At 38.5% G+C, this 13,429-nt stretch overlaps 1 protein-coding gene across 3 annotated transcripts in view; it reads left to right on the top strand.

Moving 5' to 3' along the window:
- Positions 1-13,429, top strand: part of ubr3 (ubiquitin protein ligase E3 component n-recognin 3) — a 41,612-nt gene that overhangs the window by 16,317 nt on the left and 11,866 nt on the right. For all 3 annotated transcript variants that reach the window (XM_085134799.1, XM_085134798.1, XM_085134800.1), the window contains 7 exons: positions 543-631; positions 5,785-5,934; positions 6,349-6,482; positions 6,927-7,037; positions 7,347-7,547; positions 8,071-8,207; positions 10,912-10,997. In XM_085134799.1, the coding sequence (XP_084990925.1) occupies positions 543-631; positions 5,785-5,934; positions 6,349-6,482; positions 6,927-7,037; positions 7,347-7,547; positions 8,071-8,207; positions 10,912-10,997 (908 nt within the window). The remainder of the gene's footprint in view (positions 1-542; positions 632-5,784; positions 5,935-6,348; positions 6,483-6,926; positions 7,038-7,346; positions 7,548-8,070; positions 8,208-10,911; positions 10,998-13,429) is intronic.

The raw sequence follows: 13,429 nt of genomic DNA, 5'->3' as shown, positions 1-13,429 counted from the left end.
AAACTATTCAGCTGTGACACTCCTGTCAGCATTTGTTTATGTCCTCTTATTAGGGACTTAATTTACAGTCAGCTCTCGCCTTTGCACTGGTGAGAACTAAACCCACCACATTAGCTTAATAATCAGCCTTTCCAAATTTTAAAAACGCAGCCTTGTTGAAATCAGAAACATCCTGTGTGTGTGAAAATAGTCCCTGTTACATGCACATGCTATGGGTGATCAAGCAAGCTCTGTACAACAGACAGACTTTTTCCCAGAATACTGAGGGATCACTCATTTGAAGGGGAAAGCTAATAATAAATCCTCTTTCCATCAATTCAAGAAACTGCGGTTTCTGTAAATGAGGGACAATCATTTATCACAGGACTGATTGTATCTCCCTCAAAACAATCTGATCAGGGGAATTAAAGCAAATTCTTTCAGTAGTTGATTAGATTATATGGAAATATAGACACATGACATTTATTTGGTTATGATCTCAGTGACCTATCAAACAAACTACTTCATATCTACCAAAAAATTTCTGTTTTTCTTTCTTTCAGGCGTCAGAGGGCTAGAGAGAGACAGCAGAAACTGCTTGCTGAATTTGCCTCCAGGCAGAAGAGTTTCATGGAAACAGCCATGGATGTTGGTAAGAAAAGGCTGACTGATCTTCTTTTTTGCCAGCTTGTTATGTATACTTTAGAGTTTCTGAGCTTAAAAATCTTAAATATGATATGTAGCTAAAGTCTGTTTGCAGAAAAGCAGCAGCAGTAGCGCCAGCTTCATGATCATTGCTCGCAGGCGTTTGACAGTTATGAAATGAAAACTGCAAAAAAACAATGCAAACATGTGCAATATCATATCACAGTATCACAGTCATATATTTCTCACCACATGGCGGCATAACCCAATCTCAGCTGTTCCCTGCAGCTTGAAGTTTTATGAGTTAGTCTGGACAAGTAACACCAGGTTAAATGGCAGATATACAATTATATGCAAAGGGTGATGTGTTTCTGCATCGCAAAGTAGCACAATTACTTAGTCACCTAAAAACACACCACAAACTACAGTGTAAATAATACTGTACTATTAATTGATTCTAAATTAATAATCAATGCAGAATTTATGAATTAGATATTAAGGCTCTAAGTTAGTCAATCTAGAATTAAAAGCAGCAAAGACAGAATAAATCCATAGATAAGCTGTAGCAAGTTTTCCACGGCACTTGGATCAACCATCATCTCCAAGTACTTAAACTGTGAAAAAATGTGAAGTATTGATTAGTATTGTCTGCTGTACTTTGTCAGAAGTTATTAGTAAATAAGAAAACGATTCATTGCATTTTTTTTTTTTTAAGCGTCCTTATTTTACCCTTAATTTCTTATATTTTTGTGCAGTACTGCAGGAGGGAAAGACCTTTTAAAAATCATAAAACACATATTACCACTTTCTGTTTCAAGGACATTTTGCCACTGTAGCCCTTGAAGCACTGTTAGCTAAAATAAACTCATCATTGCTGTATGTTTTTCACTGGGGCAAGGTGACAGTGGGCCAAGCCCGTGCGTACGGTCTCTGCAGGCCTTTCAGGAGAAATTGCGAGTAGGGTGATCCTGTGGGAGTGTGGGTGGCTGCTGGCTGTGAGAGCACATAAGATCAAAGCACTAATGGTAGACTGGATTCCCAGGGCCCCCCTCTGACACAGCATGGTTAGCAAATGAATAATGGCCGGTGTGTTCAGAAGGACTGTTCTGATGTCTTTCTAAGCACTCACTGCCGAGCCAGAACACCAGCTGCAGTCTCAGTGCTGGATTTTCACAACATAACATGAGTATTTCCATTATGTTGGTGACAATATCAGCACAAAGAAAAATTATTATTATTATTGTTATTATTATGATTATTGTTTATTCAGTCTCCTCCTTACTCTGTTAAACAGACCCGTCTGTGAAATGCTGTATCTGTACTAGAGATGGACCGATCCGATATTACGTATCGGTATCGGTCCGATACTGACCCAAATTACTGGATCGGATATCGGTGAGAAATAAAAAATGTAATCCGATCCATTAAATATCAAAACAGCACCTCACAAAACTTGCTACATGGCGTAACTCGGCTCATAACCGTAGTATGCATCACGTGATAGAGCGACTGTGTGTATTTGTAGCCTGCTAGCAAACCAGCATTTCATCTCCGAGGAAGTTTTCCCAGAGAGAAGTAAAGCAAGTGTGTAAGTTCATCTCTGAATGTCTGTAAAGCATTCCCACGTTAAGCTTAACAACAGATATATGGTGAGTGCCTCTCTCTCTCTCTCTCTCTCTCCTGCTGCTACTTCAATGTGAAACTGCTTAACGATCAGCTGATCGGCTTTTCTGTCGTGAGTCTGTCTCTCTTCTTAGTTTTTGGCCCACTTCTCACCAGAAAGAGGAAACCAGCAGCTGAACAACAGCAGCACGTTTAACCTTGATAAGCTGTTGTTAGAATTTATTTAATATTACTTTCTACACCAGGATCTTTTTCTACGCAGCTGATGGCTGGTAACTGTGCAGGGGCGGATCTAGCAAAGTTCAGCCAGGGGGGCCGATAGGGCATGAACAGGGAAAAGGGGGCACAAAGACATACTTTTCTTTCTTATTCTCATTTAAAATGTCTAGCTTTTAATAAATAATTATCTGACTCTTACACCCAAAGTTTTAATCTGATGTAAAATATATAGAAGTCCATTACTGTATATAGTAACTGTTAAGTCTAATATACCCTAGTAAGCTATACTACTTTTTCCTTTGGGAAGATACCGTCTGTGCAGTCTGCAATTCTGTTGAAGAAAGATGTTGAATCTATTTAATTATTCTTAAAAAACAATTTATTTCTGTGCATTTTCCCCCTGCATCAAATTAAATTTGATTACACTAATTAAGCATCATGAGGTGGAGGGTGGTTCTCTTTTTTTTTTTTTTTTGCTGGGGGTTTGCAACCCTATTAGTTAGGTTGCTTAATATTTCTGCTAAGTACTCTTTAAAATACCAGAATAGGGAGGATGGAGTAGGTTTAAGTTTATTAGATTGATCAGTGTTGCTGAACTATGAAATATTTTGGGCGCAGTGTATTTTTTACATACAGGTATAACAGAATAGCTTTAGTGTTGTTATTTATTTAAACTTGAGTATAAACTTATACAAAATGCAGCAAGAAATTAAAAAAACGTTTTATCGATTAAAAAACACACTATATCGGATTCATATTGGTATCGGCAGATATCCAAATTTATGATATCGGTATCGGACATAAAAAAAGTGGTATCGTGCCATCTCTAATCTATACCAGAAATACTCTGGATCATTCAGAGTCAACTTAGTGCTGTTTTTTTTTTTTTTTTGGAAAAATTTGCAGCTGAAATTTTAAATGTTACGTTTTAATTCACCACACATCAAATTCATGTTTCCTCTTCTGTATTGCTGGAAGCAGGAATATCAAAGATGCAATCTTTAATTAAGCCAAATGGATGCAATTCTATGTAGATGTTATTAAGATAGTTTGTTAACTAGGATTGTTTTAGTAATATGTTGCAGTAGGACGGCAGCACAGTGATGGGGCGGTTAACACCATTGCCTCACAGCAAGATGGTCATGGGGTTTTAGTGTCTGGTTCTCTCCAAGTTGTCCTGCTTCCTCTCCCAGTCCAAAGACATACCTGGCATGAAGTTAATTGGAGGATATGAGTTGGCCATAGTTTTGAATCTGATGATTGCTTATGGTTGCTTGTCCCTCTGAGTTGGCCCGGTGATAGACTGGCGACCTATCCGAGGTGTACCCTGCCTCTCGCCCTATGCCAGCTGGGGTAGACTCCTGCTCCCCCTTCCGCAACCTTAAATTGGATAAGGAGAGGAAATGGATGGATGGATGTTGCAGTGGTTTAGCTGTCATGGTTTTTGATTTGGGGTTTTATAGTTTGAGTCTAACCTTTTCTAAGAACTAGGTGCCAACCTTAACATGCAATATTTTTAGGAGGGTGCCACAAATTAATGCTGTTGCTGGTGTGCTAGCTGTCTTGCTTTTTGTGTGTGTCTGTGTGTACACATGCACGTACGTTTATGGCTCTATGTACTCAGATGGCCTGAGGGTACAACTGTAGCACTGACATCTAATGCAAGCAACTTTCATTTCCTCAGGAACACGGTGACCTCTCCTGTGAACATGTTTTCCCAAAAAGCAATAGCTCAGCTCGACATTTCCGCGATGTTTATTGCTCAAATTGAACACAGTTTTTAACATTTAAAATTAATTTCACATCAGTAAGTAATTTCTAGCACTGTGCCAGACTGACAACAAATCCCATTTTAGTTCCCAGTATTTTTAAAACCCCACTGTGTATGCAGGAAGAGCACTAAGGGACATGCTTTTATTGAAATCAGTACAGATGTTTCCATTACAAGTAATATCAGAATGAGAGTCATATCATCCATTTCACTTTTTGCTTTCCTTCCAGCACTCACACGCTAGCATGCCATCCCAGTGTCATCTGATAATACTCCAGAAAGCTTCTTTGTATGTCAGACCTTTTTGTCTTTGAGTGTCAAATAAATGTTCAATGAGACTGAGTTGGGAGATTGTGAAGGATAGTCTGCGATAGTCAGCAGCACTTCTCGGTCTTCTTTGGTTTTCAAGTAGTTTTTGTGAAGCCTTTATGTGTTTGAGTTCATTATCCTGCTGTAGTGTGAATCCTTTTCCACAGAGATGAAAACTAGAAGGTATGTCAGGCCTCTTAAAAAATCAAGAGGTACTTCTCCTCTGGAGGGTGTAGTCAAATTGTCCAGGCCACTCCAAGCATTTGGCCTTGTTTTCCCTTACAAAATGAGGTTTAGAGACACTACTATAGTGGTACTACTTTATCTTGTGAAGTTTTTTTGCTCTGATAGATCACGCTTTGGATCTGTGGAAGGGATATAACCAACTGACCCTTGACAAAGACACTGACATGGTCAAACATGTCTTCTTTTTTTTAATTATTTAAAACCAGCATACTTTTTTTCGTTTTTATATATATATTTTTTTATTGTGATAGTTTATTGGGATAGGAATAAAGTTTTTACACTTCAGCCATAAAAGGCTGATGGAGTATTGTCGTCGCTCCACCGGACAAGTGGACGGTGTGGACACCTAAGTTTGTGTATGTGATAGCTCAAGAAGGAGGCAACATAGTTCAAATCTCAGTAAGCAGGCCTCAAGGTCAGAGTAAGTTTTCTGAAAATCTTGTGAATATGGTTGAGAACAAGATGACATAGGATTTTGAAATCAGTACCATAGGTATATCTACTAGGAGGCTGAGGAGTAGCATCAATGGTTGCCAGTATTTTTAAATGTGGTTTGATTTATTTATTTATTTATTTATTTATTTATTTTTTGGAGCCCAGTGTACAAATTTTATCACCCTGTTTCCTTTCTGAGCTCTTGTTGTTTTACATTTCAGTACTAGGAAGTGCAATTATTAAGCAACATTACTCTTCCAGTAAAGAGTAAAAATTTTAGCGTTTTTTTCTACCTGAGTGGCTTGCGGTGTCCTCGCTTTATTAAACTATTAAACTGTTGATTTGATTTCTGGTCTATGCAAAGAGAAACCTTTCAGGAATCATTACCTCCAAGTGTTTTTTATATTCTGAATGTTCCCAGAATTTCTTTTTATAGCTTTTAGTCATTGTTCGTTTCAATTTGTGTATTTATATTTTTTTTAATCAATATACTTTTTTTAACACTGTTACATAAAATTTTGCATGCAATGTTTGTCTTTTTGTCTTTATTGTGGCAGAATCCCCTGACACTGAAGCAGCCATGGACTTAGGAGCATCTGAAGTGATGGAGTCCGAGATCCTTTATGACTGCGTCATCTGTGGCCAGAGTGGACCTTCTACTGAGGACCGACCCACTGGCCTAGTAGTTCTCCTCCAAGCCTCTTCAGGTAATTCATTTACCAGCAATTTTATCTTCCAACATGAAGCTCCTGACCTTGAAACTAAATTTGCTGTCAGTGACCATCAGTGGATCACCTATATCATTACTGTCTTCAGTGACTGGACACCATCAAACTTTAAGTTGAAAAAAATATATATCTGTATTTCTGCTTAATTTGAATATATTTTTAGAAATCTAAGTCTTAAGTGTAAAAGTCTAAATAATAATTTATTGGTTTGAAAAATAATTGACAAATTATTGTGAATAATCCTAGTTAGCAGCCTGGATAATGTCTGCCCACTGCCACAGAGTGCAACTTTTCTCACTGGAACATCTCATCCCACATGCCATGTCTTATTCATGAAATGTTCATCATATTAACTTAAAATCATTGTGGCTGATTGTTGTTTCTGTGTTGCAGTGCTCGGGCACCGCTGCAAAAGCACGGAGCCTAAAAATCTGCCAACGAGCGACGAGGAACACGTTTACCCAGCAGACACGTGCGGTGCGGCTAATGATGTCAGGCTCACACTCATGCAACAGTTCTTCAAAGATGTACGTGATTCACAGAAAATACCGATGCCTGTACACAAAAGATTAAAAAAGTCACAGATCACTGTTGTGGATATGGATTTATCTTAAATCTTAAAATAGCCTCTTACTGAGATCTATTTTAAATGTATGTCACTAAAGTGAGAATCTACACCTGTTCTTAGGTGTTGAAGCTGTAAGCTTAAATTTGTCTAAAATGTTATTCGTAGGCCTCTGTGACATTATGTGTGTTATTCTCTAAACAGTGATCACTCTGAGTATTGAATATAATAAATCCAAAGATGACCATTTGCTTCATAAGTAACACGAACTTATTTACATTTGTTTTATTCAGTTTGTTAAACTTCTCAGCACCTTACAATGAAATACATCTTCGGGCTCCTGTCTTTCAGGAAAATGTATTTGCATACTCTAATGGATGTTTTTTTTCTCTTGTGATTTCTGCAGAGTTCTTGTCTGCAGTCAGTGTCAATAGGTTGGGATGGTGGCGTTTATGTCCAGACCTGTGGACACACTTTGCATATAGATTGCCATAAGTCCTACATGGAGTCTCTGAGGGTGAGGATAAGCCTGACCTCATGGAATAATTGTTTGCTTTATTGCTTTATTGGTCAACTATGTCAGTTGGTTAATCATTCAGACCATTACTCATGTTTAAATATCAAGAGTCTGTTTCCTATTTGTCAGATTTTTTTTTAACCATGTTTAATTGGAAATTAAAATTATATGATGATGTTTGGAGCTAGAGCCTTTTATGTTTAGACCTTTCAGCTGAAAATGCTCTTAACTATTGAGTTTAGATTCTATACTGTAGGTCACATTTGATGATTTTTTCTTTTTTGTTTGTTTTTTTTTCTCCACTCCCAGAATGACCAGGTCCTCCAGGGTTTCTCTGTTGACAAGGGCGAGTTTACATGCCCGCTTTGTCGACAGTTTGCCAATAGTGTCCTCCCCTGTCGCCCTGGGAGGGGCACCGAAGCCGGTGCCTGGCACACACCCACAAACAAGAAGACGTCTGTGCTCGTAAAAGAGGTGGAAGAACTTCAGGAGAAACCTGGCCTGTTCCCAGTAAGTTTGATGATTAAACCAGACAGCATGTCTTAAAATCTGTACTCTGCATTTAGCTAGTGGCCACATTGGCAGTGATATCAATGACTGAAAACAGTACTTCAGATTGTAGCAGGGCGGTTCTTTTTCATAGAGACTGTTCTCTCCTTTTTTTTTCTTAAGCTAGATTGATGCCATTTTAACTCTAAAAATTTCTCAGATGCCAGTGTTTTATTGTCTTTTTGTTTGCACGTGACCTGTGCACCAGACATTTTCAGCTTTCAGATTACCACAAATAGACTTGAAATATCTGCCCAATTTGTTATTACCAAAAAAATAAATAGTTAAATACAAGCAAATGGACATTTTCTTTGAATCTTTGCAATGCATTTGTCCCATTTATCATGTAGTTTCACTAGTCCAGCCCACTTGAGATCAAAGTGGGCTGTATGTGGCCCATGATGCAAAATGAGTTTGTAACCACTGCTTTAGGTTAATCGGTACTTTCACTTAATTTATTGTTGTTTTTGGTCTTAATCTCCAGACGGAGTCTAATTTGAGTAAAGAGATGGAGTTAGTAATCAAAGACATCAAGAACACCACCCAGAAGAAGTACATGGACTATGGCAGGAACCCTGGCTCCCCTGACAATGATTTTCTCTTCATGTATTCAGTGGCAAGGTAAGAACCAAGTTATAGTGGGATTTAAAATTTAACACTACTTATTTTCCAGGATTTTAACATTAATAACTCCTCTGTGACTGTGCATTGGAAAAACCTCCATTTTTGGAAACGTTCCGAGCAAAAATACAGGGAAAGGTCAAATGTGATTAATAAATTCAGAAATTAGGGGAAATAGGGGCTTGGAGCTGTGGAAGGGATAAGATGATAATCTGTTAAACTAGTTGCTTTTTTACAGCCCACTTTCATTCAGATCAGAAGCATTAGCTTAACCTCTGTTGTTTGTGAACTAGTGGTCTCTTTAACCTGCTTTCCAGTCTTAAAGGATGCTGCATGAGAGTATTCAGTTTACAAGTGACTGTGATTGTGTCTTGTTACGTTTTTGTTCTGTGTGACATTAATAAACAGAATTCTTCTGAACCCTTTTGTCTACATCAAACAGACCTTTTACCTTATTGCAGATTGCACTTGAGTATAAGGAGCTTTGTGAGAACTCAGCCCTTCGCTGCATCGCTGAGCAGTTTTTCCCTGTATAGAGGAATACATGGCACCCTGAATACATTTTTTTTAAAGGTATATTTGGTGTCCTTCTAGCCTTTATGGATTCTTTTTGATTCACTGCATTCCTTCATGGAGCTCCCCTTTCTCCACAACTCACACAGTTTTACACACTTGAACACACCGCTGACTGTTTGCTGCAGTGCTTTAGATACCTTTCTGCTCTTTCTTTTGTTGGTTAATGCCAGATCTTCAACTTGAATAGCAATGATCCTTCATGCAAACAGACAGTAGAATCCTCTCTTTAGTGTGAACAAAGTCTTCTCTAGTTTTTTACTCCTGAAAGGCTTCTGAATAATACTGAAATTCATACTGGAGTTTATAAGTTGTACAGCAAAAATTTTGGACCGAAATGCATAGTTACTTGAGTTGTTTCTCTTTGTGCTTCTCATTGTTGGTCTTAAAAGTGTTTTCCAAACCAGTATAAGCAGCTTTGTCATGATAGTCTGCAGTAAAATAATACTCACTCTTACTCCCTTCCTACTGATTATGTCTGATTGAGAATACAGTGATTACACACTCTGAATGTATCTTTCAGGTGTTTTTTCTCACCAAGTTATGGCAAGCTCGCCAAATCACGTCTCTTTTCTGCTTGTCTTGGGATTAACTAGCAGTGTGCAGTATTAATTGCATCAATCATTAGCCACAAAATATACTGGAATGGCTGAAAAGTCAAAATTACACAGTCCTTTCTCTGGGTAATTTGTATGTTCTCAGCAGACTGGTCACAGGTAAGAGAAATGACTGCCCTCCAGTTCACCTTGGGGTCTCTGACTCCACCCCACTCCCATTCCAAAAACTTTGCCCTTTTTGAAGCGTAACCACCGAGGCCTTTTGCCCACCCAATGCTGTGGTTCCCTCAGCCCTCCGCCATGAACAGAATGATCCCTTGAGTGTGTCTGGGTGCCTGTTGGCTCTCTGAAGTTCAATGAACAGCGCAAATTGCCTGAGGAGTGGAAAATTCCTCTGTCACAGGGGTGCTCTTATCAGCAAAAGCCAGATGGAGCTTCACCGTGGCTGCATTATCTAAGTGAAATTGCTTTTTCTCCCAGGAAACCCGAGGATTTGCCCCCCTCCTCATTGGCCCACAGGAAGAAATGGCCAGTGATAGGCGGAAAACAGGCCCAGATCAGTCTTATTTTAGTGATGCCTATCTGTTTTTACCATCAATGTACTTTTTACCTATTTTTTTCAGTGTTTTAGTTCTCTGTGTGAAATAGCATGAATTAAAATTCAGAAGGAAAAATGTGTCGATATGCATGAGAAATACGTATTGGGGATTATGCACGAACTGTATTCGGAAAGGCTTTTATGCTAATGGTTTAGCTTGTGCAAAATCAGTCTTGGAAAACTGTCACTTATTTGATATGGAATTGCTGCTGCAAAACAGACGCATTAAATAGCAAATGGCGTGACTAGGCAGCATCCTTCATCTTCCTAATCAAATTGGTAAAAGAGCCAGGGCATGTAACCAAAAGCTGAATATGTTGATCCTCAGCCATTTATGCCAATATACACACACACACACACACACACACACACACACACACACACACACACACACACACACACACACACACACACCTTCCCTCACAGACATCCGTGCTCTCTGCTGTTGTCCTGTAAGGAAGTTGGCTTTTTTTTTTCTTCTTAAGTGGCAAATGTCTCAGTTTATACAATTGGGCAGTATTAACACCTATTAATAAACATGCATTTCACGTGAAATAAGTTTGCTAGGTCAAAAGTCAAATATTCTTAAATGGATGATCCATGTAAGCTATGATGCTGTTGATGCTGCTGCTCGAAGAACAGAGCCAGCTGTGTAGACGAGCCTGGAAACCTCTTCTATCATATTGATGCAAACTTGTAAATGGTGCTTTTTATAATGTTTAATTGAGTCTTAACACTAAAGAAATCTGCTTTAGCTCTGGTATATGTATACAGTATAGTACATTTATGTCTGCTGCCAACTTGGTTCAGTCTCTGTATAAAAGGAGATTTTGAATCTTAGACTTTCACCTGAATATGTGCAAGGGAGATGTATATGTATTTTTGTGCATGTCTAGTGTGTTTCACATGTGTACCAGCTGAATTGTCTAATATGTGTACCTCCTGTCTGCTAATGCTCATGTCTCTGTCACCTCAGGACAAACCTGGAGTTGGAACTTGTGCATCGAGGAGGAAACTTGTGTTCTGGAGGAGCCAGTGCAGCTGCCAAACGCTCATGTCTCAGTGAGTAGCTTCTCCCTCACTTGCTCTTATTTTTATATTTTTTATCATTTTTTGAGTCATTGTATTGGATCCTATATTCCATACCATGTGTGACACTTGTGGCTTGATACTACTGCCTCTTTTAAATGTTAAAAGAATTACAATTTAATGAAATTCAAAGGAACAATTAAAAAAAATATATCTTGATTTATTTTAATATTATCAATCTGTGTCTCCTATCAAACATACAGAAAGACGTGTGTTTATAACAAAATGTTTTCTCCGAAAAAAAGGGCCACAACATCAAAAAAGTTCAAAAACAAATCAATTAAAAGGATAGAATGAAGCCAAAATGACATGGGTCACAACAAACAAGTATTTCTGTTAGATCTGAGGCTCCAAAAATGTTCAAAAATGGTCCCCAGGCTGGTTGAATCTCCTCTAAAGCATGACATTAAAGTTAAAACCACACTCTGACCAAAAGTTCTCAGGTAAGGGGATTTTTTTTTTTTATTACACACACTGGATAGCAAAAACCCCCTATCACTGAAAGCAGACTACTCCTGGGTGAACCAAGACCAATACAACAAACGATAATGGCTGTATTCCAAGGAACAGTATACATAATTTTTTTGTGTAGTTTAATGCTTCATCACGTTTTTATTATCAGATTTAGCCTATATGTCTATGTTAACAGTTCATTTTCCCCAGTAATGATAACGTATATACTTTTATTTCTGAAACTGACACAGAAACCATGATACAAACTACAATATCATATCAAACAGTTGTTGAAGCAGACTAGAAATCCGATTGATGTACAGACATTCGCCTTTAACTTAATGAGTTTCAGAAAAGTGTTGTATTAACTGTTTAGGAATGCAGTTATTTTTACACATTTTGCTTTTTTGTCTTTTAAACCCCCTCTAACGAAAATCAGTTGATGAGCTTAATGTAGTTTTTGGAAAATTGTCTCATATGTCGTGTTTACAGTGTAAGACAAAGTTGGTGCAGGAAAAGAATAAAATGTAAATCTTTGGTGGCGCAATAACCGATTCTGAAATGTGTTTTTAGGCTTAATATCAGTTACAGTGACATGTGTTACTACAGGTGGATGTATCCTATTCTCCATCAGCTGGTATGTAATGAATTGTCTGACTTGCAGTCAAACCCATTCTTGGATTTGACTTCTATTGCTGAGGGGGAAAAAAACAACCCAACAACAAAGGGTCGATTAGAAATGGCAGGAAAGGATAGATGGTGTCCCAGGTGAGCAGTTGGAGCAGTCGGGGTAAATGAAGCTGACAAATGGGTCAAGTGCTGACTTAGTTGATTGTGTCACAGCTGACAAGGGCATATGTCTAGGGCAGGAGGAAAACTGTGATCTTAGCTGAATCTCAAAGGAAAATCAGAACATTGCATTGAATTATCAGTTCTTAGAAGATAAATTAAGCTCAGATATAATCAGTTGTAAAATATAAACAAATAAAGGATGGATTATTGCAATAGGAAGTGTGAATGGTGAGTCTGGAGAGAGTTAAGGTTGTCGTGTAGCCTACACGCCATTCTCCATTTGTTTAATTGTTCTGTCAAAGTTGCGGCTGCTGCAGTGAAATGGCCTGTCATCCCTGAGTGGCTGAAAAGAGATTTCACACCAGAGGTTTGCCATTTTTGAGCTACATTAACCATGTAGCCATGCTGACAGCCAAATTTACTCAGTTGCAGTACATTAGTGCTCATTCTTCTTAGGGAAATGGATTTAAAGGGAAAACAGCCGACGTCAGCTAACTGTGAGAGCCCATGGGGGTTTTCCTAAGCTTGTTTCCCAGTAGGCGTTTGGTCTTTTCAAATGACGAGGATACGATTGACCACAGAAGCAAGCACTCTACAATTCCCCTGAGATGAGCTAAATCAAATCTGCAAAGTCCAGGCTTGAAAGTGACATCAGTTCTGGGTTTATTAAACTGCAAACATTTGAATTAATCTTGGGGACTACATGGCTCCTACTGTGGAGCGACATGAAAGGCGACAAGTGCTGACCTCTTCTAGTACACGGTGAGTGTCAGCGGTGATATTTGTGTTCTTTGATTGTGTGTGGCTGATGTGATTTTTTTTTTTTCTTTCTTTTTCTTTCTTTTTTTTCACATCTCACTGTGCAGTGAGATGTGAGTATGCAGCAATATTCCCTCAGTGGAAGTCTGTGCTGACGGTTTTAAAGATCTTTTTCAAAACGTGGTTATGGTTTAATAAATCTCATGTCTGACTGGATTTTAGCTGCTTTGGTTTCCGGCTTTGGTTTTAAGGGTTTACCCACTGTCCATCCGTCTGCCCATCTCCTTAACTGCTTTTCCATTTCAGCATCCCGGTTCTCTCCGGGTACTCTGGCTTTAAAGCCAAAACTCAGTACTAATTATCATTCACGGAAAACGGGGGAAATCAAAATGAAGGTGGGG

This window comes from Neolamprologus multifasciatus, chromosome 16 (genome assembly GCF_963576455.1).
Source record: "Neolamprologus multifasciatus chromosome 16, fNeoMul1.2, whole genome shotgun sequence".
In the NCBI taxonomy this organism is placed as follows: Eukaryota; Metazoa; Chordata; class Actinopteri; order Cichliformes; family Cichlidae; genus Neolamprologus; species Neolamprologus multifasciatus.
The sequence above is the reverse complement of the archived record's forward strand: the minus strand, read 5'-3'. Positions and strand labels throughout refer to the sequence as shown.